The sequence below is a fragment of the Fukomys damarensis genome, unplaced genomic scaffold, assembly GCF_012274545.1.
Source record: "Fukomys damarensis isolate Sample0158 unplaced genomic scaffold, DMR_v1.0_HiC HiC_scaffold_18, whole genome shotgun sequence".
In the NCBI taxonomy this organism is placed as follows: Eukaryota; Metazoa; Chordata; class Mammalia; order Rodentia; family Bathyergidae; genus Fukomys; species Fukomys damarensis.
This window is the reverse complement of record NW_022900930.1, coordinates 53,267,736-53,290,635: the sequence shown is the minus strand read 5'-3', so window position 1 is coordinate 53,290,635 and position 22,900 is coordinate 53,267,736. Positions and strand designations below refer to the sequence as shown.

The 22,900-nt window shown below is 48.6% G+C and overlaps 1 protein-coding gene across 1 annotated transcript in view; it reads right to left on the bottom strand.

The window, feature by feature from the left end:
* The window catches only part of Csmd1 (CUB and Sushi multiple domains 1), a 1,140,625-nt gene that overhangs the window by 109,151 nt on the left and 1,008,574 nt on the right, over positions 1 to 22,900 (bottom strand). Inside the window, exons 39-42 of the mRNA XM_010620376.3 lie at positions 22,188 to 22,257; positions 20,443 to 20,559; positions 14,654 to 14,863; positions 3,671 to 3,859 (exon numbers count right to left, since the gene is read on the bottom strand). Coding sequence (XP_010618678.1) covers positions 3,671 to 3,859; positions 14,654 to 14,863; positions 20,443 to 20,559; positions 22,188 to 22,257 — 586 coding nt within the window. The remainder of the gene's footprint in view (positions 1 to 3,670; positions 3,860 to 14,653; positions 14,864 to 20,442; positions 20,560 to 22,187; positions 22,258 to 22,900) is intronic.

The window sequence follows — 22,900 nt, the reverse complement described above, 5'->3', positions numbered from 1 at the left end:
ACAAGCAGAAGGAAATGCTGAAGCCACCTGTTTTGACTAGATCCCACAGCCAGTGCTGGCTGTGTCAGAAGGGGTGGAAAGTTCACACCCACGGTGGAAAGTTCTGGGTGCCTGGGTGGCACCGTGGCTGAGCTGTGACTTCTCATCACTGTGGAGGCGACTTTCTTACTGTGTCTTGGTCAAGTTGGACAGAGCTGGAAGGTTCCAGAAGACCAGCTGGTGAGCCTGGTGGTCCTCTGCTCAGGGATGCAGGGACCTGAGCCCTCACTCCTTTCACCCAGAAGCTGGAGGTGGACAGGCCACGGGCCCTGGCCATCTCCACATGGTGCTGCTTTTTTCTCCATAAGCACACGCAGTGCAAAACTGCACCAGCAATCTAAATCAGAACAATTAAAATTTAAAACCCCAAATAACCACTAAGAGAGTTACAGATAACTCAAAGGTGGTTTTCTCTAGGATCTCATGAAGGTTTCCATCTAAACTTTAAAAGTATGAGGAAGAGAAAAACAAATGGTTTGGAAAACCAAGAGAACCATTTGGCCTGGACACACACGCAGGTTAAATGCTTGGCCGGTCACACTCCAGGCGCCCAGTGCCCAGCGTCCGTGGAGCGGGCAGAACAGCACACTGCAGCACCCTCATCACCTCAGTCACCTTTCTGCCTGCAGAACAGCGCATTCTGAAGAGAAGTCTATCGTAACAGTGGTAATGACACGAACAGCTCAGTGTAAAAGAATTTTGTCAGCACACTTTAAAATTTTAAAATATATTTGTAAATATAGAGGCAAACTTAATGATCAAGTTATATGATAAACTTATAAGCCATAGCCTTTCAAAGTATATTTTGATGATGAGACATTTTTCTGAATTAAGTTTTCTCTATAATTATGGTAAGAGGAGGAAAAAATGTGGTGAATTTCTCACTACTTTAAGATCTATTTTTTTTTCATTTCCATGTACTTATCTTAATAATATGATATCTTTAGATCAGTTTTATTTAGGCAAATTTACGATATACTAACCTTACATAGTAGAGTTATTCAACTTAACATATAAATATTTTAGCATATTCATACAAACTGATTTAATATAGCTTTATAAAGATGGGTGGCTTACAATTTAGGGTAATATTAATTGTGTGAATTTGCCAGTTTTAAATAGCAATTTCTTATGCTTTTCTCTTTAGCTAGACTTTTGGGGTACACAGGGCTGGCCGCCTGGAGATGCCTCTCCGTGGTTCACCCCAGGCAGCAGCTGCAATGGCTGTGGTGCCCGACACCAAGGGTCAACGAGGATACGCGGCCAGGTGCAGGGCAGTCTGCCCAGGCTGCCCAGACATGTGACCTATGTGCCGTGCACATCACTGTTGGGTGACAAAGGCACTTTTCATTCTTAGTTTTTTTACTGTTTATTTTTTAAATTTTTAAATCAATCTATTATGGAGAGGATTTTAAACACACATTGCTTCTGAGGATATTCTGTATGTATTCCTTCTAATTTCTTTCAATATTTATATCATGATATAATTTTACAGGAAATTTGTTTTAGTATTTTTAAAATTCTGTTTATGACACTGGATAGAAGGAAAAGACACAAAGCTAAATATTGCTGTCTGTGAAGGATTTGGTCAGAGATGCCTGGGCCTGCCTTGGTGCTCAGCACCCTTGGGTGTCATGGGGCTGGGGCTGCCCTGACACCAGCAGGGTTCTGGTGGTGCCAGAAAGAACCACCTTGGGCTGGGGTGGGGCTCTGGGTCATCAGGGACAGCAGCCCAGGTGGACAGTCAGGCTGTGTTATGGAGCCCGACAGAAATCCCAGCACCGTGGACCAGGTGGGGGTCCAGGTGGGCAGTGCTCCAAGGGCTTTGGTCTAGGAGGCGTGGGCAGGTCTGGGCGCCCCCACTCTCTGCCTGAGCACCTTTCCCACAGATGCTCTCCACTGCAAGCTGCCACTTAACCACCTACTGCACACCCAGCGGGGAGCGGGTGAGCTCCTCTGGGAGGGGCTGACTGCAGGTTGGCCTTGGGGCGTGGGCTGCATCTCACAGTGAGGCTGACTCTGGGGTTCCCCACCACAGTGGGCGTGGGAATCACGGCCTCTCGCTCACGTCTGTCTGCTCCATGTGTTCCATCATTTTCACGCTAACAAATGATTCTGAGCTCTAATGGTTATCAGAAAATTAATAAAATCAAATGAAACATTTAATCATCTCTCTTTAATATCAAGCCAAGGAATCTACCATTTACATGTGAAGTCAAGGGATTCAGGCTAAAGTTGTAATCAAGAAAAGGATTCAGTGCTTGTAATTTCCGAAGTAATTTACACACAAATATGAAGTTTTATTTTTACTTTTTGGTGGCTTTAGGGGTTGAACCCACAGCCTCAAATATGCTAAGTATGTGCTATACCACTGAGGCCTGGATCTTAAATATAAGTTTTCAAGTGGAGAGGGGTATGAGAGACAATCTCTAAGGTTTTAATGGGAAAATATAAAATATATATATATATATATATATATATATATATATACATACATATACTGTACTAGTTAGTTGTATAAAATTATTTTAATGCAGTTTATTATGTAGTTAAATGAGTATTAGACCTAGTTAAGGAATTTAAAAAATACAGCTAACCTTTTCTCCTCAATGTTGTTCTTATAATGATCCGCAATGGAGTGAGAATGTGATTTTTAAAAGTCCCTGACGTGCTTTGTGTGCATCTTCAGGAGAAATTCAGACACACTCTGTCTTTCCCTCTCCCCATGGGATACAAGTGTTTAGCATTTCAAAGGTCCATGGAGTGGTTAATTTCATTATTTCTGTATTCAAAGGCGCGGTATTTATAACAGGAGGCTACTGGATTCACTGTGGGTTTTCTATCACATACACACTCGTCATGGACGAAGTTCCTCGTCAATTTGTCCAACTGGGTACTATGAAGGCTCCCAAGTCATCATAAAAATCAGGAGGCCAGACAAGGGCTTAAAACTGACTTCAGCTCAGAGGACACCCCTTCCCACCACCCGGAGTCCACCCTGGAGTCCACCCTGGCTCCTGTGGCCACACTGCCCTCCCCACCCAGGTCCCCAGTGCATGCAAGGCTGAGCCCAGGGCTTCCGCACTCCCTAGGACTGCTCGGCCCTGCCCCTCTGCCCATTCTTCCTCCTGCCCTGCAGGGCCCACTGTCTTAAAGCAGCAAAATACTATGTGTCCTTTCAGAGCACAACCAGATAAAGTCCATTTCTGAAACAAACTCCAGATCTGATTATTAGAAAAGTTAAAAAGATCAAATTACTAGAAAAACAATCAGTAAGCACCATTTTCTCCTCAGATCTCCCACCCTGATCCAACCCCACCATAGCACTCACTGCTGCAATCCTTCCCCTCTCCCACTGGTCAACACACTCCTGGTGCTGGGCTGCACGGTAATTATGCGTGCTTATTATTTTGCTATTCTTTGAATTTCCTTGAGAGCAAGAGCTGCCTAATTTCTTAACATTTTGGCATTTGACATACTCCTGAAACACCAAGTGGAGTGAGGATAACAACAGAGATGGTTTATAAATATTTGTGGATTAAACTGAAGATTTATTGGAGATGATCATTTCCCATTTAATGTACTATCATTCTCCAGGGATTCACTGCCCCAGGGGGAGTGGGGAACGCACCGTCGCACCGTGGGAAGGGGTAGTTCCAGTTTCTGTTGGTCCCATGCTGACAGGTGAGGACAGGGTGGCCTATCAGGATGTACCCCGGGTAGCACTCAAATGAGATGGACTGGCCCACGCTGTAGTCGGAGTTGATCATATACCCGTTCTGGAAGGGGGGCGGCTCCGGGCAGTTCTGTAACTCATAGGCTGAAATGACAGAGGACAGCTTCGAGGTCATCAACCAGAGTCTGGAGTTCAGAGGAGGAACATGAGTACATGCAGCTTCTGAAAACTGACTTTTTACATATAACAGTAAAATATGTCTTATCTGAGTGGTCAGGTGCCATTCTGAAAAGGGAAAGCAATAATTATTAGAATTATAACTACATGCATTTTGTGAGTACTTACCGTGTACTTTAGAAAAAATACTGCATATAACAAAAATATGACAATATTTGTCTTTGAAAGAAAGTATATGACAGAATTGAATGAGAAATATAAGCAAAGCAGGGTGTGGCAGTGCCTGCTTGTAATCCCAACACTCTGGCAGGCAAAGGCAGGAGGATTAAGAATTCAAGCCTGGTCTGGTCAATTTCATGACTTAGAAAGACCCTGTCATGGATTAGAAAGTACAGAGGGCTGGAGATGTGGGTCAGTTCGAAGGTGCTAGGTCCAACCTCAGTAACACACTGGTAAAGTTTGTATCCAGATGTCCCTCCAAAGCCTCACGCAGTCTTAGGTGGGGCTTCTCAGAGGTGGCTGGACCTGGGTGTGTAGTCTGAGATCAAGCATGTGATGCTAGGATTAAGGGTGCGAGCAGTACCAGCTGGAAGGGTGGGTAGCCTGGATCAGACATAAGGGACAGAGAGTCAAGACTTGCCTCTAATTGCTTACTGCGTGCTGTCTTCTATCTGCTTTGCTTTGCTATGGATCATTTCTCCCCTGCCATGCCCTTCTGCCTTGGAGCCAGCAGACTATGAACTAAGACCTCTACACACTGAGCCAGATAAACCTTTCCCCCTTTAACTTCGGGTGTTGGGTATTTTGTCTCAGCAACAAGAAAAGTAATTAAGACACACACGCATGTGCACACACACACACACACACACACACATACATGAAAATAAGACAATGAATACTAGAAGGGCCCAGAAGGAATGCCAAGTGCGAATGGACTGTGCCCACCGTTCAACTGCAAGAGGAAAACAGGAAACATCCTACCACCGTGACCCAGTGCGTCTAACTGGAAAACAAGTGCCATAGTTGTGCTGCTTTGTTTAAGTTATTAATTCAGTAAAAGGAAATAGGAAAATGCATTCAAATTTAGTATTTCTGAAAATAAAAATAGAACTGTGGAATCAGGAAGCTACCAATTACTCTTGGCCCGTGTCATATCTTATACATAGTTTGCAATGCTTTTCATGAAAATGTTTGTTTTTTGCATGAACTCCAGGGAGGATGACAGGTAACACATGGGGCTTGTAGTTTGTGGGGTTATAAATCTTGTCTGTCAGTTGCAGAGTTAGCTAACCTGTCTGCGAGGGCCCTGGTGGTGTGGCCTTCCCAAAGCTAAATGGCCCGGGTGTCACCCCGTCACCTGTACAGGCTGACAGGAGCCCTCCACACACAGGAAGAGTGTCCCTGTGTGCATCCCTGTCCCAGTGCTACTCAGGACCCATGAGGGCCCTCAGTGATCCGCTGAGAAAGAAATGGTCCTGGAAAAGGTGGAGAAGCCGATGAAAAGCCTTCCGGGGAGGCCACTCCTGCAGGAAGAAGTGCTTCACAGCAGCAGGAGGTGGGATTTCAGGGAAGCATGTGAACCCTTAGCACTTGACCCAAACTTTAGACTTTCTCTCTCTGTACCGGAGACAAAGAGGACAGGAAAGGCGGGAGGGTGGCACAAGCTTGTGTGGTGCACAGAGGTTGGCCCTGCGATGAGGTGGAAGAGAGCTAGGGAGTGGTCAGCCCCTGTGCTGTGGAATGAGACCCCCAGAAGATGTGAGGGGACCCCTTGGAAAGAGGTGAGTCAGGGTACCTTTTGCAGGACCCATACACTTTCTGTAGAGTTGGAGTTTGTCTCCCTAACATGGGCTGAACACTAAACAGCCTAGAGGGATGAAGCTTCCTTGTTATTCGTAGAAAATGGCACACTTTCTCAGTAAAATGCCACTGTGTGGGACAGCAGTCACACGGAGGGCTCAGTTACAGCCACAGAATTGGCCAAAACCCTTCAGGAAAGCAGTGGGGTAGTGCCGCGGGGTCAGCTCAGCACTTAGGGAGCAGAGCCGTCTGCAGAAATCTCTACCATGAGAGTATTTCCAGGGAAGAGGAAAGCTAAATGTTTAAATGTGTTCACTATATTATTTATGTTCTTTTAATTTTGAAATGAATAGACACTTCTCAGAAGTACAAACGGTCAATAAACACATGAAGAATGCTCAACATCACTGGCCAATAGAGAAATGAAAATGAAAACATCACCGAGATTCCACCTCACTGAAGAAAGAATGGCCGTCATCAAGAAACCAAATAATAACAAATGCTGGTGTGGCTACAGGAAAAGGAACTTTCTACGCTAATGTGTACAACCACTCTGGAGATCAGCACGGAGATTCCTCACAAGCGAAAGCTAGAGATTCCATTCGACCTAGCTTTCCCCTTCTAGGTGTCTTATAGCGGTATTTATGCTACAGTAATCCAAACAAAGGCACAGGATCTCTCAGCTCAGAAACTCAGAAGAGCTAAGGTGTCACATCCTGCGGTAGCCACAGACCAAACACGCACACACACACACACACACACACGCACTTCTCAGATGGTGGTGCCTTGACTCGTAAATTCGATTCTCTCCACAATTTTGGGGGCAAACCGAGTTGGAGGAGCACCACGCAATGGTTAGGTTCAGTGCTGACCCTGTGGGGAAATGTGATCCAGTTCTCGTCCAGCTTGGTTTGCAACCAGAATCGGGGAGAAAAGTGCGTTCGAGGCAGCACTGCACATGCACATATCTAGGACATTTGTGCATTTACATTTTCAACCTCGCGCGGCACCGTGCAGCTGACAACAGGACACACTGCTCAAACCCCGACTTTGCTGGCACGTCACAGTCCTGAGGCTCGCCATCTGTCGCCATGGGTACTCACCATTTTTGCTCATGCCATCACTCTGCATCTTGGAGCGCATCACAGGACACTGGAGAGCTCCGGAGAGGGGCAAGAGGAGAGGTAACTGGTGACACACAATACACCCACCGGCTACCCAGGGCCACAGCAGAAGGACGCTGGCTTCAGACAGCATCACCAGAGAGGTGTGAAAAGTGCAGCTCCCAGAGTGCAGAGGCCAGGACTGCATCCCAGCCTCGGGAGAGCCTCCCTGCAGTGCCGCAGTCCCCTCCGTACCGCTCCCCGAACACCGAGGGTGCTGCCTCAACAAGACCAGGCCAGATCCAAGGGTTACTGGGCTCCAAGGGCAGGGACTGCCCTGAAGTGGGTCAGGTGCTCCACACATGATTCGCCGAATACACAAAGCAAGGGAGGCTGCTCAGGTGTGTGTCTTCGTAAACTGCACGCTCTTCTAACCTGTAGCCTTTAGAGCCCAGCGCAGTGATCCAAGCTCTATTTATGGATAATCAAAAATGTTTTGCCAATTAAAGAGTGAGTGTTCTTACCCTACAAATGTATATAATGATGACATGTGATCTTAAAATAGTATTAATAATCGTCAAGTATGCTGGCACGTGCCTGTAACCCCAGCAATCTGGGAGGCTGATGCAGGAAGAACTCACATTGGAGCCCAACTTAAGCAACTTAGAGAGACTTTCTCTCAAAAATATTTTAAAAGGGCTATTGAGGTGACTCAGTGTAACAGTCCTGTGTTAAAGCCTCAGTAGAACAAAAACATTAGTAATAAAAATATTTAATTATACACCAAGAGTGTTCTAGTGCTGCTTTTTGGTAAAGCTAGATTATAGCAGGGCATTACTGAGATAATTAGAAAGAGACTCTGTGAAGAGTTTATCCCAGATCAATAAGCCTTCCAAGCATGATTGTGACTAATGGGATTCAGAGTATGAAGGATCATTTGCAAAAGGAAATGTCTCTCTAACCCACAATTTCTTGAAAATGGAATTTGCAGTCTGGCAGAAATGATAGATTTCAGATATACAAATGTTTTCCAGGTGTCTGTGAATCCTATAAAATATTTGGCGTACCAAAAATCTGCATCCTGTACTTCAAGGCAAAAGTTTTACACGTGTCTGACACAGAAGGGAATTCAAACCCCCAGGAAACAAGGAAGGCTGCTGACCTGGGCTGCGGTCCCTCAGGGCTGGCGGCTTTAGGTCGGCAGTGCCACATCACGCCTGGAAAACTAGATGCTCAGAGACCTACACTAATCCGTGCAGGGGTGGACATCCCACGTCTCATCACTGCCTCCCTCTCCTCTCTGCACACCGCACACCTGTGCACACCTGCGTGCGCACGTGGGAACGCAGGCGTGCCTCCATTGCCGTTCCCCTGCCGCACTGTCCCCTGAGCCAATGGCACAGAACACAGAGCCGGGGCCACAGGAGCCAGCAGAAGCGTCCTAGGAGCACACCGTCTGCCTGCAGCTGCTCTGCAGACCCTGCTCCCGGACAGAGAAGTCCATGCTGTGACTCAGTGCTCCAGAGTCCCTTCTTGATTATGCTGCTCTGAGATGAATGAGCAATTTGCTCTCACTATTGTTTTGCTTCAAATATAGTAATCTGCTGGGAAATGAGTCCTCTAATGTACCAAATACGGCTGCTAATAAAAACTTTAGGGAAAAAATGAAATAAAGCCTAACCCTAACCTTAAATAAAAAAGCAAACTGTCTATTCCCAAAGGAGGACAATCAAGAAAAACCCCATTTGTACACCCTGATCTTCACGGGAAGTTTTCACTCATGCTTTAGCAGTGCGTGGAGTATTCTACAAGCATCAACAGTGCACACTACACAAGGGCATGGTTCACTGGTTTTCCTGGTGAACTTTCACACAGTGTTGACCACAGACAGACAGATGACAGATACACACACCAGTGCGCTGAAGAAAGGGTGCCCCAAGGGGTGAAGGTAACACAATGCACTCCTTGTTGCTGACCAGTGGAAGCAATGTTAGGTGGAATCACGTCTTCATAAAGCGTTTCATTTGGGAGCTGGACTCACATATTTGCACGAGACAGGGCAGGGAAGTACTGGGCACCTCTGGTCAACTTGAAATTGCTCAAAATATCACATTGAAAAATAAAAAGAATGACACACTTTCAGAAGCATGTCCATATCTCAGAGAAACGATGGTTTCTGTAAAACTCAGATGATCTGTGTATACTGTCAGAGTGGATGGGTCAGTAGCTTGCTGTACATAAGAAGACCAGGTAACTGCTCCTCTTCCTAAGGGGGAAAGGCGCCCTGAGTAAATCCCACTGGGGCATAATTCATATAGGACTTCCGGCTTCGCCATGTAGCCATGGCCCACATCCTAGTACCTGAAGAAAGCACTCTCTAGTGTGCGCACACCCTTACACATCACATATGATGAAGAAGGAGCACAGTGCACCTCTGAAGGGAATTTTCCTTTTACTTCCTATGCTGAAACACTTAAAATCATCTTTGGGATTTTCAGCCCTGAACAGTCCCATTCCCAGAGGGTACGTGCTCCATATGGAGGAAATAGAGACTGCCTGTCTCCAAGAGTCCAACTGCAAAACCAAAAGGAAGAGGAAGTCACTGAAGTTCTTAATGGCCAAAATTTTACAAAGATTGTGAAAATCTAAGTACCGAAAGGTCCATGCCAATGCCATGAAAATAGGACCACAAAGAGAGTTTTATCTTCCACAAAGGACCCTCTAAAGTGGACCTGGGGGCCAGGGATTTAGCTCAGTGGTGTCGCTGCCTGCCTCCCAAGTGTAAGGTCCCAAGTTTGATCTCTGGTACAAAAAAAAAAAAAAAAAAAAAAAAAAAGTGGATCTGGGAAAGAACTGCTTGTTTACACATATCAGTCTTATAGGGTCCTTACCTAAAGTCTTGAATCATCAGTGCTTAACGTGAAATGAGACAACAGATTCATCTTTCCAATGTCTTCAGATTTTCAGGTTAACATTTACTCAGTTGATAAACATCTTTACATTATCAACTGTTTTCCAGTACTTGACTTAGAAATACGGTGCACGTTAAATTTATTTAATTTAACAAAGTTCTTGTTAGTCATTTAACTTCAAGACAGCAAGAGGACTGGTAGCATTTTAAACTTCATATGGTCATAAATAAATGACATAGTTTAAAAATAAGGTGCACAACTAGGCATCATTGTGAGTGACAAGAATCATCTGCATGATTTATTCTTCTCCTTCTGAGTTACTCATTATAACCTCAGCTTACAAATCATAAGTATAATCTTGGAGTATTTTATAAGTGACTTACAAATCAGAATCAAGTGTCATTCTGTCAATTTATAATCTCTATAACATGACAAGTGCTGGTAAACTAATCATTCATCCTTGTCTGATATGATAGCCTACAACAAAACATTAGAACACCTGAAGTTTATGTTCTCTTTTTGTTTAATTGATTTTCAAATGCCTCGGTTAAACAAATTAACTATGGTAAAAATATGTTGCTTAGTGACTTTTTAATGTAGATTCTTAGAGTCTGGTTTCAGCCTTTATTCAACCAACTAAGTGTTTGCTCCAGAGAAGGACTCTGGGACCCAGATGTCCCAAAGTCACAAAGGGCCCTGGCAGTCCTGCCAGGGGCCATCAACGTGGGACTCGCCCATCTGGGATCCTGGGTCAGGTGCTTCTAGTCCTGACGATGAAGGAGGGAAAGGGACAGAGCTCAGCAGGCTTCGGGGACCAGGTGACGGCTAACGACACACGCCGGCAGTGTGGCCTCTGCGCTGGAAAACTCTCGCAGACTTTTCATGGCATCAGTGTGTAAACTATTCTTGTTAGACTAAAATAATCAGTAGCTTTTTGGAACTCCATAGACAAAACTGCCTAGAAAGCACTGGAAGAGAATCACTACACATGGATTCCTCTTTACTCACAGGTGTTAGAGATTATGCAAGATAATCCACAAGGAACACTCTGTGAAAGCCGGAGCGTGCGTGTGGGCTTCTGCTGTGTCCGCAGAAAAGTGAGGGTCTGTACCCAGACTGAGGGCGCTCCACGTGGGGCCGGTCCTCGGCTGAGACTGGCCGGCTCCTTGGCAGTGAACGGTTGGAGCTCACCATTGTTTCAGGCTTTTCTCACTGACTTGGACCCTAGTATTGCGAGAACTTAAAGGGAGAGCTACCATGTGGTAACCGAGTTCAAACGGTGATCGGGAATGAAAAGATGAATGTTCCTGAGGCAGCAGACAGTGCTCGAGCAGAGGGCGAGCAGGAGCAGGGACAGGTGCTCGAGAGAGAAGTGCAGAGCCCGCCGCTAACGTGACTGCTGGGCTCTTCCTGCCTAACATTCGATTGTTCCCTGCACACAGCCTTTCCACAGCGTGGGCGGCTTCTCTCGAAAACAGTCAGGACAACAACTACAAAGCAAGTGCGGACATCTGAGCCCTTACCGAGTCCTCCTTAGATCAGATGGGATTTCTAGCCTGAAAGGGTTTGGTTCCTTCAGCTGCAGGGAGAGCTGAGAAAGTGCCTGCTGGGGATGGGCACGCATCCCTGCCCACACACCTCTCAGCTCTGGGGTGCAGCCCTGGTTCCTCCTGAGAGAGGAGGTGTGGATACAAAAACACAAGCAAAACATCTGCAACAGGAGGGCTTCGAGGCGACAACACAGCCTGCTCTCCAGGCAGTGAGTCCCTCCATACCCAGGCTGAGGGCACCCAGAGATGGGAGCACACACACACAGGGAAAGCGCGGCCTTGCAGGGACCTGTGGTGCAGGGAGGAGGCTGACAATAGGTTTGGGGTGATGGCTGGGGCTTGCGGGTGGAGCGGAACGTCTGTAACCCCCTTCCAGTGCCACACAGAGTGAGAAGGGGCCTGGCCAGGCTCACAGTAACTGAGGGTCTGCAGAGAATGGCAAGCCTTGCTCTGATTCTGGTCACCTGCTGGGCACCTGTGGCCCGAGTGTGGCTCACAGCAGAAGCAGCATCCAAGTCCTGACCGTCCCCAAAGGAAACAGTGGTCACAAGCAGCAGCTCTGGCCCCAGGACCCTGCCTGTCCCCCCACCTGGGGTGGCCGAGGCTGTGTTATGACTGTGGCAGTTTTTGTTATCCCTGAACATGACAGGGATGCTCCTGTGACCTAGCTTTCGCCTTATCTGAGTCTTGATTCTTATGCTGTTTGTTTTCTGGCGGCATCTTAGTGTCTTTGGAGTTGATTCTGCAAACCCTAAAACTGAATTTCCAATAGTCACAGGTAGCTTTGCTGGGTGAAAACAAGGTGGTGGGGAAGTCAGAGGACAGAGCTGCCCCCTGACCCTCACACGTTCCAGACCAAGTGCTCATGGAAAAGGTGGGACTTCAGGGCAGTGTGCGACTCTTGTCATGTTCTTAGGGCTGCATGCACCCCTAGTTTCTCTGCTGCTCTCTCGAGTTCCTTCTTCCTCTTTAGTCTGCACATCTGTCCTCGGGCTGGGACAGGGACTGTGCTCCACACCCTGGGGTGGGTGTGGCCGAGGGGGCAGAAGCAGGGCCCAGGGTCTCTGTAGGCCTTAGTTCAACCCCCGACTGCACTGACACCAAGCAAAGGAAGGGAGGCTGGCTGCTTCTGGTAGGGACAGCCAATGAGATCTGGGGTGCAGGGTCTGAGCAGAGGGGCAGGGCACCTTAGTGCCTGTGCACCCAGGAGCACCTGAGCAGAGGTCCTCCTGACAGGCAGAGGCTGGATGCCCAGCACCGCCCTCTTTCTCATGCACAGCTCACCTCCCTGCCAAACCTGTCCCTCAGCCACCTGCCCACCTGCCCGGGCATCAGGTCCTGCTCTGGGACTCACGGAGGGAGCAGAACAGAAAGAAAGAGGGATGAAAAGGACAGACCGGGGCCTAAAGCTCCAGTCTCAGGAGCTCTGCATAAGGACAACCAGGGCCTGAGGTGGTCCTGCGGGTCAGGCTCCCTGCTCCTAATGGAAACCCCACCAGCCTCACCAAACACCCACCCTTGCTTTAAAGCTCAGTCCCGGAAGGAAGCCCCACCTGACAGCTGCCTGAGGCCTGACTAATGGTGCTTGTGGCTGTCTGTGTGGAGCTAAGCTGCCAATGTCTGAAATAGCCTTGGTTCCGATAGGAAACAAGAGTACAACCTGGCACGAGGGCACAAGCCCATAGCACTGGGTGCCCAGGTCCCAGCCGTGCCCTGCCCACTGTGCCCAGAACTGAGCAGAGCCTGGGGCAGGCAGATGGGCAGTCACCTGTCTGGAAGAGGTCACTCATGAGTTCATGCACCGCAGCCCTGACTGAGGAAGCCTGGGTCGAGCCTGTCCCTCAGCCAGCTCATCCTAGAAGGCGAGGTCTCAGCCAGTCACCCTGCAAGCAGTCCCAACCTCACCCTTGAGCCCCCACCCCAAGTACAACCACCCAGATCTGTCCAGCCACAGGCGGTCAACTGCCACACTAAATCTCAAAGGGCATCAGACCCGCACCAGAGTCCTGAGGGAGGCAATGGCACCAGTGACCTCCACACAGGGTAAACCCAGGGAGAACTGCTTCTCCCCAGGAGCTGGCAGGAGATGGGGCCGTCCTGGAGTTGGGCGGAGTGGGGTACAACAGCAGATGTCAAGTCTGAGGTGACTGAGGGTGTGAGGGCAGAGAGGGCCTGGCTCCCAGGGCTCTTCCGGGGCACAGAGGATGGTGGGCCAGAGCTGTGGAGCTCACTGAGCCCTGCAGGCATGGAGCGGGATGGGGGTGAGCACAGAACAGAGGCTCCTCTGACCGCTGATGGCACAGTAGAGCCGCATTACTCCACGTGCATGTGTGTGTGTGTGTGTGTGTGTGTGTGTGTGTGTGTGTGCATATGAGAGAGAGAGAGAGAGAGAGAGAGAGAGCACATGCCAGCAACCTCCACACCTCTGTCATAGAAGCTGCTTCCTATTTGAAGTTCTGCATAACATAGCACACGTGTGCTGTGTGTGAACGTGTGCACAGGTGCATGTGTGTGCCTGGGTGTGCAATACGGTCACTCAGGGAGCGGTGCACACCCCGAGGAGGAGATCTCCCAGAGCATCGTGTAGGCCCAGTGCCCCCCATCTCTCGCAGATGCCGGTGGGGCTCCGGGGCTCTGGGTCTCCACCGTTTTCTGCCACCTGCTGCCTGTGCCCATGAACTGGATCCACGGTCTGGATGCCTCAGTCCGAGCTTTTGTTTGTGTGGGAATTTCAGAAACGTGCCTGAGAGTCCAGCAGGAAATACTTGCCTCTTCCAGTAATAAAAGTGGAAAGCTGTTTTTGAGGACAGTCTATAAAACCTAGCAATGCCATGATTTAGCTATCTTAAAAAAGGAAAAGCCCTAGGTCTGACATTTTCAACTTCATTCAATTTAATGATTTTCAAGAAAAGGGCAACTAAATTATTTTGTATGAAACGAAAAGTTGAACTCCTTCCCAAGTCAGAAATGTTTTGATAACCCTTGATTCCGTTTTCTTAGAGATCATGTACTTGGCTAGATGAAAACAGGATGAGCTCACACCTTTCCTGTGGCCTAACCTGAGCACGACTCGAGCAGACACACAGCTGTCCAGTGTGGGACGCAGTGTACCACGGGACACAGCCAGCTTCTCTCGAGGTGGATGAGGGCCTGTGGCGCAGGGACAGGTGGGCCATGCTGGCCGCAGAGGAGTGAGGGTGGGGGACAGGACAGCGGGGGAGAGGTCGGGTGCCAGCCAGCCCCTTCGTCAAGCACTGTCCTGAGAGCAGTGCTAAGGACAAACAGGCTTCACGCCGATCTGACCGCAGGGCGCCCCCAAGCCGACCCAGCCGCCTGGCGGGGTTAACACTTCAGCAAGATCGCGCATGAAAAGCGGGGTCCGTGGGGGTCCCGTACCTTGGTAGGAGAGTTTGAACCCCTGCCGGTTCTGCGAGTGGTCGCTGTAGAAGCGGATGAGCGTCTCGTGCGTGGTGCTGAGCAGGGCCACGGGCAGGTCGGTGCCGCTGAACTGCCCAATCATTGGGCTGCTGGGGGCGGGCCCGTTCTGGACCTCAAGGTAGTCATGGTTCGCCTCGGTGGAGAAATTCAGGAACTGAATATGGGCGCCTAGGAAGGACACAGAAGTGCGCAAAACTCATAAACAGGTTTGTGAAACCAATGCTTATCGAGCAATTGTAATTTTAATTGTCTACCAGATGGCAGCATAGTGCAGAGAGAATGAATTTGGGATTACCACAGACCTTGGTTCAGTTTTGCCTCTGCCACAACTGGCTTTGTGATCTTTGTCCATGAGTTGATGCCCACAGGCCTATGTATTTGTGAAATACTAATATGGCAAGCACCATACCACAGACATTGGTAGGCACAAGTCTTAGAATGGTGACTAATACACACTTTCACAGCAACAGTTTTGTGCAGTTGTCATTAAAAGTACTGCAACTTCAAGTGCAAGGCTGGAAATACATTATATGTCATCCACAAGTTAACTATGACTCTATCAAGGAAGAAATCAACAGTGATAGAAATAATCAACAGGCTTTGAAAGTTGCTTACACCGCTGGCTGGATTGTAATACAGTAGTATGAGCAGTTTATAAGTTTAGGAAATGATTATTTTCAATTACGTGATGCAAGCAATGCAAATCGCTAGCACTATTAAGACACCAATCTGATCAACTCCACTGCAACTCTCAAAGTTCAAGCCAACAGCCTGGCTCAGTGCGATACACCAGAGGTTGTGCAACTGACCGGTCTCCCTGGGATCCTCCTGAACTGGGTACCAAACAAGCTATAGCTGATGCCTGAGAAGAAAATCAGCACCAGGGTGCCTCAGAGAAATCACTCTTTTGTTACAGCATTTGTTTGTTTGTTTGTTTTGGTACCAGGGATGGAACTCAGGTCCTTATGCTTGTGAGGTAAGTGCCAGAACCACTGAGCTAAATCCCCAGCATGTTGCAGCATTTATTGGGAAACTTTTAATTTGTTTAAACGTTTGCATAGAACTAATCCAAATAGATTAGTTTCTGCATAAATCTATATAATTACATTACTAACTTGGTCATACACTGATAATACTAATAGTAATATGAGAAAAGGTTCACTTTGTATTGCTGCTATTTATATCCAATATATTATGCGTCTTAAATTGAGAAAAATGAAAGATGATGCTTACATGGTTGTGTAGTCTACACGAAGAAGCGGAGGAATTTCAAGTACAATGTGTTGTCACATATCAAAGGAACCATAGGTCAGTGAAAAAGTTAGAAGATACATCGGGAAGGAAGAGGAGAAAACCTAGAAGTATTCAATAAAATTGAAACTGTAAAAGAAAAACAGTTTCACCAACTGGGGGAAAACTTTCTGACAGAAAAGAAAAGAATAAATAATAGTTCTGGATGGGCACAGTGTAGGCCAGACAGCTCCCGTCAGATCCGGTTTGCTAGTTTTTGTCTTGGAATCAGCCAACCAGGCAACTGTTATTATCATCAGAGTTTTACAGGCGGGCAAACCGAGGCCCAGAAATCTCAGCCGCTGTGTCCACTGTAGCATGGGAAAGGCAGAGTGAGCTCTGCACTCAGCCCTGGCTGGCAAAAGTCCTCCACTTTTATGGTTGAGCATGAAAACCAAGCTGGCCAAGAGTTTAGGATGTCATGAAGTTAAAACTGTCCTACTTCTTGGAGAAAACAAGTTTGTGCGGCTTAGATTGGAAATGAAGAATAAAAGAAAGTAGGAAACTTCTGAAGGAGGCAAGAAGCAAAAGAGAAAGACACATCTTTGAAGTGTTCCCTAAAAGCTGCCATCCTTTCCCGTGTGTGGATGGGGTCCGCACCCTGCAGTGCAGTCTGGGGAGCCGTGCCTGGAGCAGGCGGATGTCAGCTGCCGTCACTCCATGGTGAGGCGACTTCAATGTCTCCGTGAGTGTGGGCAGCTGCCAAGTACTGCTCTCCGCTGAGCAAGCCGGCCACGAGGATGCGTTCATCTTGCCTGCATTCTACAGAGGGCTTTTGTCAAAAGAAACTCAGAAGCAGGGGATCTGGGGAAGGAAGTGGCCAGAGCAGGGGCTGGGACTCTGCGGGCTCAGTGCCAAGCAGTCCCTCCACAGGCGCAGGGCAGGCCAGGCCCTCCGGGAGGCTCAGCTCAGGCCCACACGGCCCAGCCTGCACCGAGTGGAGAGAAGCTTTTGTTGTCCCCTGACCCAGAAGCCGATGAGAAGGAGTGTTGTGACGGCTAAGGGAGGTGTGTCACAGCGTCCACGTGAGTGTGCGACACACCGAGTCCATGCAGCCTGCGAAGGTCCACGGTACCTCAGGGCCCACCATGGCTGTGTGCTGGGTGGGGGGAGGCGCCACAAGGCACGGAAACTGGGGTAAAGTCAGAGTGCTTAGGGCCAAATAACAAGGACAGGGCACACAGGTGCACCTTCCATGGTGCACAGGAGGATGTCGCAGGCGTTACTCACAGACACGTTTTAGTATTCGTGCAGGGACAGGAACAAAAGAAAACGGGGTGAAGGGCTGGAAGTCTCCGAAGTGCAGGCCACGTGGGAGCATCCCTTTACACATTATGAATTAGACTCAAAAGGGAAAGGAATTATGACAATTATAATACTGTGAACAAAATTTCCATTTTAAGCAGGATAAAGGATCCAGGCACATATCAAAAGACCAAATGCCTATTAGGACACGGAACCCAGTCCAGCTCTAATCTGGCTTAAAGCAGAACTTTTAACTATGCAACTTTCAGCAAACAGTGTCCAGAGTGACATCCTGCCGCCGGATTGATGGGATTAGAATAAATGTGACCTGGTTATCCTTTGTTATCACACAGAATATTTGAAGACTTATCACTAAAGGGAGCCAATCTCAAGGGCATCTCTGGTGAGATTTACACAGCACACTTCCCTCTGGGTACAGTGGACATGTGGAAAACCCCAGAGCAGACAGTCGCCCGCACAGGGCTTCCTGGATAGTAAGGGGTTCCCGGCGTCAGTTACCGCACCTCCCAGACAGTCTATGAATATGGACTGACTAGCTTCATGTCTTCTGTCCCCAGTAAACATTCTAAGGAACCTTTTATTTCTTCCCTAAGGTCCAGAGGCATAATAACGTGGGGCGGCATTCTGTGCATCCCTAGTAGGGGTAGTTAAGATGAAAGAAGTAAGGAGGAAGAGGAGGAGGAGGAGGAGGAGGAGCAGGAGGAGGAAAATAGCTTGGTGGCATTTCTGTTAACTGTGCCTTGAGATAATTTTTGAGAAAATACATGCAAAAATTCTCAGGAGACTCAGCTTGGCCAAAGTAACTCCCAATAGCAACCTAAGTCTGTGGAAGGACAAGAAAATAGCATGGAAGCACTGTGGACTTGGGTTCGTCTGCTGGAGACAGCTAAGCCCACGGACACCTGCTCCTCGGGCCCTGCGTGCACCCTGCAAGATGCCGTATTGTTCTCTCCAAAGACAGGGAAGAGGGCTTGGTGACTTCTGCCCTGGCGGCTTCTGTCGGTTTATGCCACAGTAGGGGATGGAGTGAGGGTTTCTGCTCAGCTAAAGCCAGAATCCAAAACCCTGGGGCCACTGTGACCTGCCTGGCCACAGCTCCCCTGTGGGAAGGCTGGGAGCCAACTGCTGTGCAGACCCAGGCCACATGGTCCCACGGAGTGGGGTCGAGGGGAGCCCCGGACCGAGTGATTTCAACAGCAGGACAGTGTTCTCGCTGACCAAAGCCATGACCTTCTTTGCTGTTTAATGAACTATTGACTATGCTGGGCACAGGGTTGGGTGACTGGGTAGGATTAAGGAAAAGGATTATTTGACCAGGCTGGGAGTGGTTTAATTCATGGATTGTGAATCTATCAGGCAACGGCAACAGGATCCCATTGTACAGAGAGATTTAAGACACCCAGTTAAATCTATCATGAGTGGAGAATACCAAGTTCATTTTTCTTCAAGGAAAGGCCACCGATAGTGTCACCCAGGGTAAACAGAGCTGAAGCACCGAGGGTCCACATACAGTGGCCCTGGGCCGGGAACAAGGGTCTAAAGCTGACAGCCAGGCACACAGGAGTACATGCCAGATGGGGTGGGGGATTCCAGATAGAAGTGACACTGAAGAATGAGCAGTAAGAATGTATTTGCAACTCACAGAGAGAAACCCCATGACACTATTTTCAGTGTGTGTGAGGCGGGGTTGAGGTTGTGCAGTGACAGATATTCAAGGGGCCTCGGCAGGACTCAAAGAAGGCCAGGGCTGTGTAGGGCCGATCTGCCTGGGCCCTTGGCCACAACTCATGCCCAGTGAAAGGTGCCTGCGATGCCCTCTCAGGCACTGCAGTACTCGTGGAGAACTGGAAAGAACCGGAACAGTGGCAATGACCCTAAGTTCTGTCAGGTCCCGACCCCACTGTGTCATGGCTATGCCCATTCCTTCAGCAACCCTGGGAGTGGCTTCTGAGGCCCCTTAGTCAGGACCTCAGGGTGAAAAACAGGAAATTCTGTTGTTCCAGAATATTTAATACCCATGCCACAGTGTTTCATTTATACTGCTAGTTTCTCTTAGCTCATTGAAAAGGAAGTCTTGTTTATTAGCTGTTTGTCTGTTCTTTGTAAGAGTCTTTTTGTCTATGTCTTGTGTTCTGAGCACCTGCTTTGAAGATAGCAGTGCACAATGTATGGGCTATTGCTATTTCTTTATTATTTTGTTATAAAATTTTGTGGATTTTTTTCATGAAATAAAAGGAAAATTTCAAGGCAAAAGCTCTGAAAACATAATACAATGCGATCTTCCAGGGCAAAGGTGATGATCCTATAGAACGGATGTTGCTTTTCTTTTAAGACAAAAAGTATTAATGTATGAGTTGTCTTTCCTGAGCTACCACCTCAGCATTCAGGTTTAATTTATGATAAATAAGTGGGTTTTGGGTTGCAGCTTGGGACTCTAAAAGGCCTCTGAAAGGTTTGCCATCTCTGCTCCTGTGCAATGGTTTCCATGGAGGCCTTCATGCGCCCCTTGCTGGGCTGCCATGGGCACGCTGAGTGTGTAAACGCCTAGTCACTCTGTCCCAGGGCTGGGCGAGTGACCACAGGGCCTCCCCACGTGTGGGCTCCAGAGGGAACCCGGGAAAGTAATGAAAATGAGCACGCTGAAGAGGAGGGGCCCTGGGGTCGAGGAGCAGGTGCGCTGGGGAATGGAAATTCCACCAGAACCAAGTGCTTCTGAAGGTGCTGGGACAAGGATTCAGTTATTTAAAGTAGATAACCTGAAAATTAATAGCTGAATATTTCAAACCTTAATAAAGTCACATCTAATGAAACATGATAAAGTTAGTAAACTGATATCATCTTTTCAAATGCAGCCTCCTATTCATTTTGCCATGCATGGCAACCTGAAGAAAGCCTGAAAATTGGCCCACAGTGGCAATAAGGCTGCCTGCTCCAGAATGAGATGGGAGAGGAGGAACTGCAGACAGACAGCAGACTGACCGTCGTGTCCCAGACCACGTCCGCTCTGCGCCTCCAAAGGCTCCTGCGTGACGCAGAAGAGAGGCACATGCTGAACTCCTGTTTTAGATCACTCCACTCTGAAAGTTTCTATGCCCAGTTCTGCCAAAGTCTGCAAGCCTCTCCCTGTAAAACCCATGGTGCAATTTTGCAGCAGAGTCCCTCTCCCTGAGACAGCTGCCCTGCCCACTCACCGTAACCGATGGGCAGTGAGATCTTCCAGGTGCAGTCCAGGTTGTTGGGATAGGAGCCAGGAAAGCCGGGGCTCAGGATCACACCCCCAGGGCTGGTCAGTGTCCCTCCGCAGGTGGCTGTGAATGGATAATAGCCACGTGAGTGGGCGAGGCCTTGCGTTCCCTGAGAGCTTCCACCCAACCTCAGCCCAGCCGAACCCACCGAGAAGCAGCCCACCACCGCTTGCATTACATGACCGCTGGCTAGTTACAAGTGGGCTCAGCTTGCCCACCTCACTCCAAGCTGCTAGGAGCAAAGAGCATTTGTCAAAATCTGTCTTCTGTGCTCAGAGTGCCGCAGGAAGCATCAGCTCATGGAGCAGCTGAACCTTAGCCAGACCCCAAGTCACCCCAGCCTATGAGCCTCTGTGCACACCCCCTTGGCTCAGTGTTTCACACTCCCTGAGAGATACAGATGAGGAACTGCCCAGAAAGTGTCCCACGCTGACCCCTGGAAAACAGCTGGACCACAGACTTGCAGCTTTGTGCGGCTTGAGAACCCAAGTGCCAGCCAGCATCTTGCACCTTGGCTTCCTTCCCAGGGCAGAAATGCAGCTGTCCGCTCCTGCTTCTCCCTAGGAGACCCTGGCTATGTGGTGTGTGTGGTAAGCCTGCGTGCTCATGCATGGGGCACCCAGCCTGCAGTGTGTGCCTGTGAAAAACACAGATGTCTCTATAACAAACGTGCCAGGAAGGACGGAGCAGAGGACACCCCAGTCCTCACTACCGTGACCCAGGTAAGTGGCGGATTCAAAGATCTCAAATAACACAAGTGATGCTATTTTTCAGGGCCATGGAATCAACCTTGTTACCCTAACAGTGTTCTCACTGTACAAAAACGCCTTGGGGATGCTCTCCTTCGGAAGTCCTCTTAGGCATACAGCAGAGCCTTGTTCTCTTTATTAATCATTAAAATAGAACACCTTTATCCATTGAGGAAATTATAATACACTGTTACCTCACTTCATGACTGCTTTTCTTTGTGAAAAATTTGGTTCCCAAACAAATTTTTGCATTCGACAATTTCTTTTTGTGTGTGTGAACTCTGAATGGAGTGTGAACATGATCATGTGTGTCATTTTCTAGACTGTGGAATGAATTAAGTTTAAGAACCAAGGTAGCACTGTATGAGAAAATGTGTAAATTATAAACTGAGTCAAGATGGCAATTGTTCAACACAAGACATTGCACACTAGGTTTTAGGCTTTGTGCAAGTTTTTAAAAAGCAAGTTAAAACAATTTGAAAAGCATCTCCTCATGAGTCACAGCTCCAGGGAAGTCTCAGACAACATCACCTAGCTGACATTGATACCCCAGCCTCAAAGGCAACTTCTCTGTGGAGTTCTACAAAGTTCTGGAAGGGCTGGTGCTTGCCTGGTGGGTACAGGGCCAAGGACCTGGCTGCACCCCACAGAAGGCTATAGAGCCTGAGCTAGGAGTGTGAGAGGCTGGGGTACAGCTATACCCATGGGAGCAATGACCCTGCTCCCTGCTGCAGGTTCAGCCTGTGTGGTGTCCTGGGCTGGGACCCTGGTGTCCTCTACATGCAACAGTGGGTCCTGGGGAGGCGGGCTGCTGCCTGCAGGGTGCGGAGGCCCTCAAGGGCTCACTGTGCCCCCAAACTGGGGGTGGTTACTGTGCAGGCCGTGTGTGGCCAGAGCTGCAGAGCTGCATGATGGAAAGGCAGAAGAGCAGCCCAGGCTCACCAATGCAGAGTGGGGACGGGTAGTTCCAGCGACGCACGGTCCCGGGCATGCAGGAGATGTGGGAACGGCCCTGGGGAGAGAACAGCACACAGACTCACGTCATGGAGCGGAAGACTCAAAGACAGAAGGTGTGTGAGCAACATGAAATTGCTTTCTTGGTCTTTTTAACCTTAATTACTAACGCAAAAAATTGAAATCACAAAAATCACTTCCACTTCTCTCAATAAAACCAAATCTGGTGATGTCCTTCAACAGAGGCAGCATTTCTGTTGAGCTCTTCCTGCAACACTTAAAGAAGATTAACTTAATTGGGCACAGTGTCTTTTTGTTTCATCACCAGATTTTACAGATTTTGGTCTGAGAGGCTGAACGTGATTAGGGAATATCAGACATGGGTTCGAAGGGCAAAGGCCACTCCTGTGCGCATGTGGAAGGGTGGCATCCTGGACGTGGACGCCCTGAGCCACGCATCCCATGGCCACGTGGTTCTGCCCAGAGTGGAGTGAGCTCCTCTGCACTGCAGACGGGGATGGACCTCTGCTGGGTTAGGGCCCGGCCACAGCTCAGTTCAGCTAGAACGTCGGTCCTCCATCGTCCTCTAAACTGATGCGCCCACTCTCGACTTCGCACGTCTGTTCTGGTCTTCCCCTCTCAAAGCCCAGAGGAAGCTGGGGAAAGTTTCCTGTGCACCTCTGGTCTGTTGTCACCCAGCA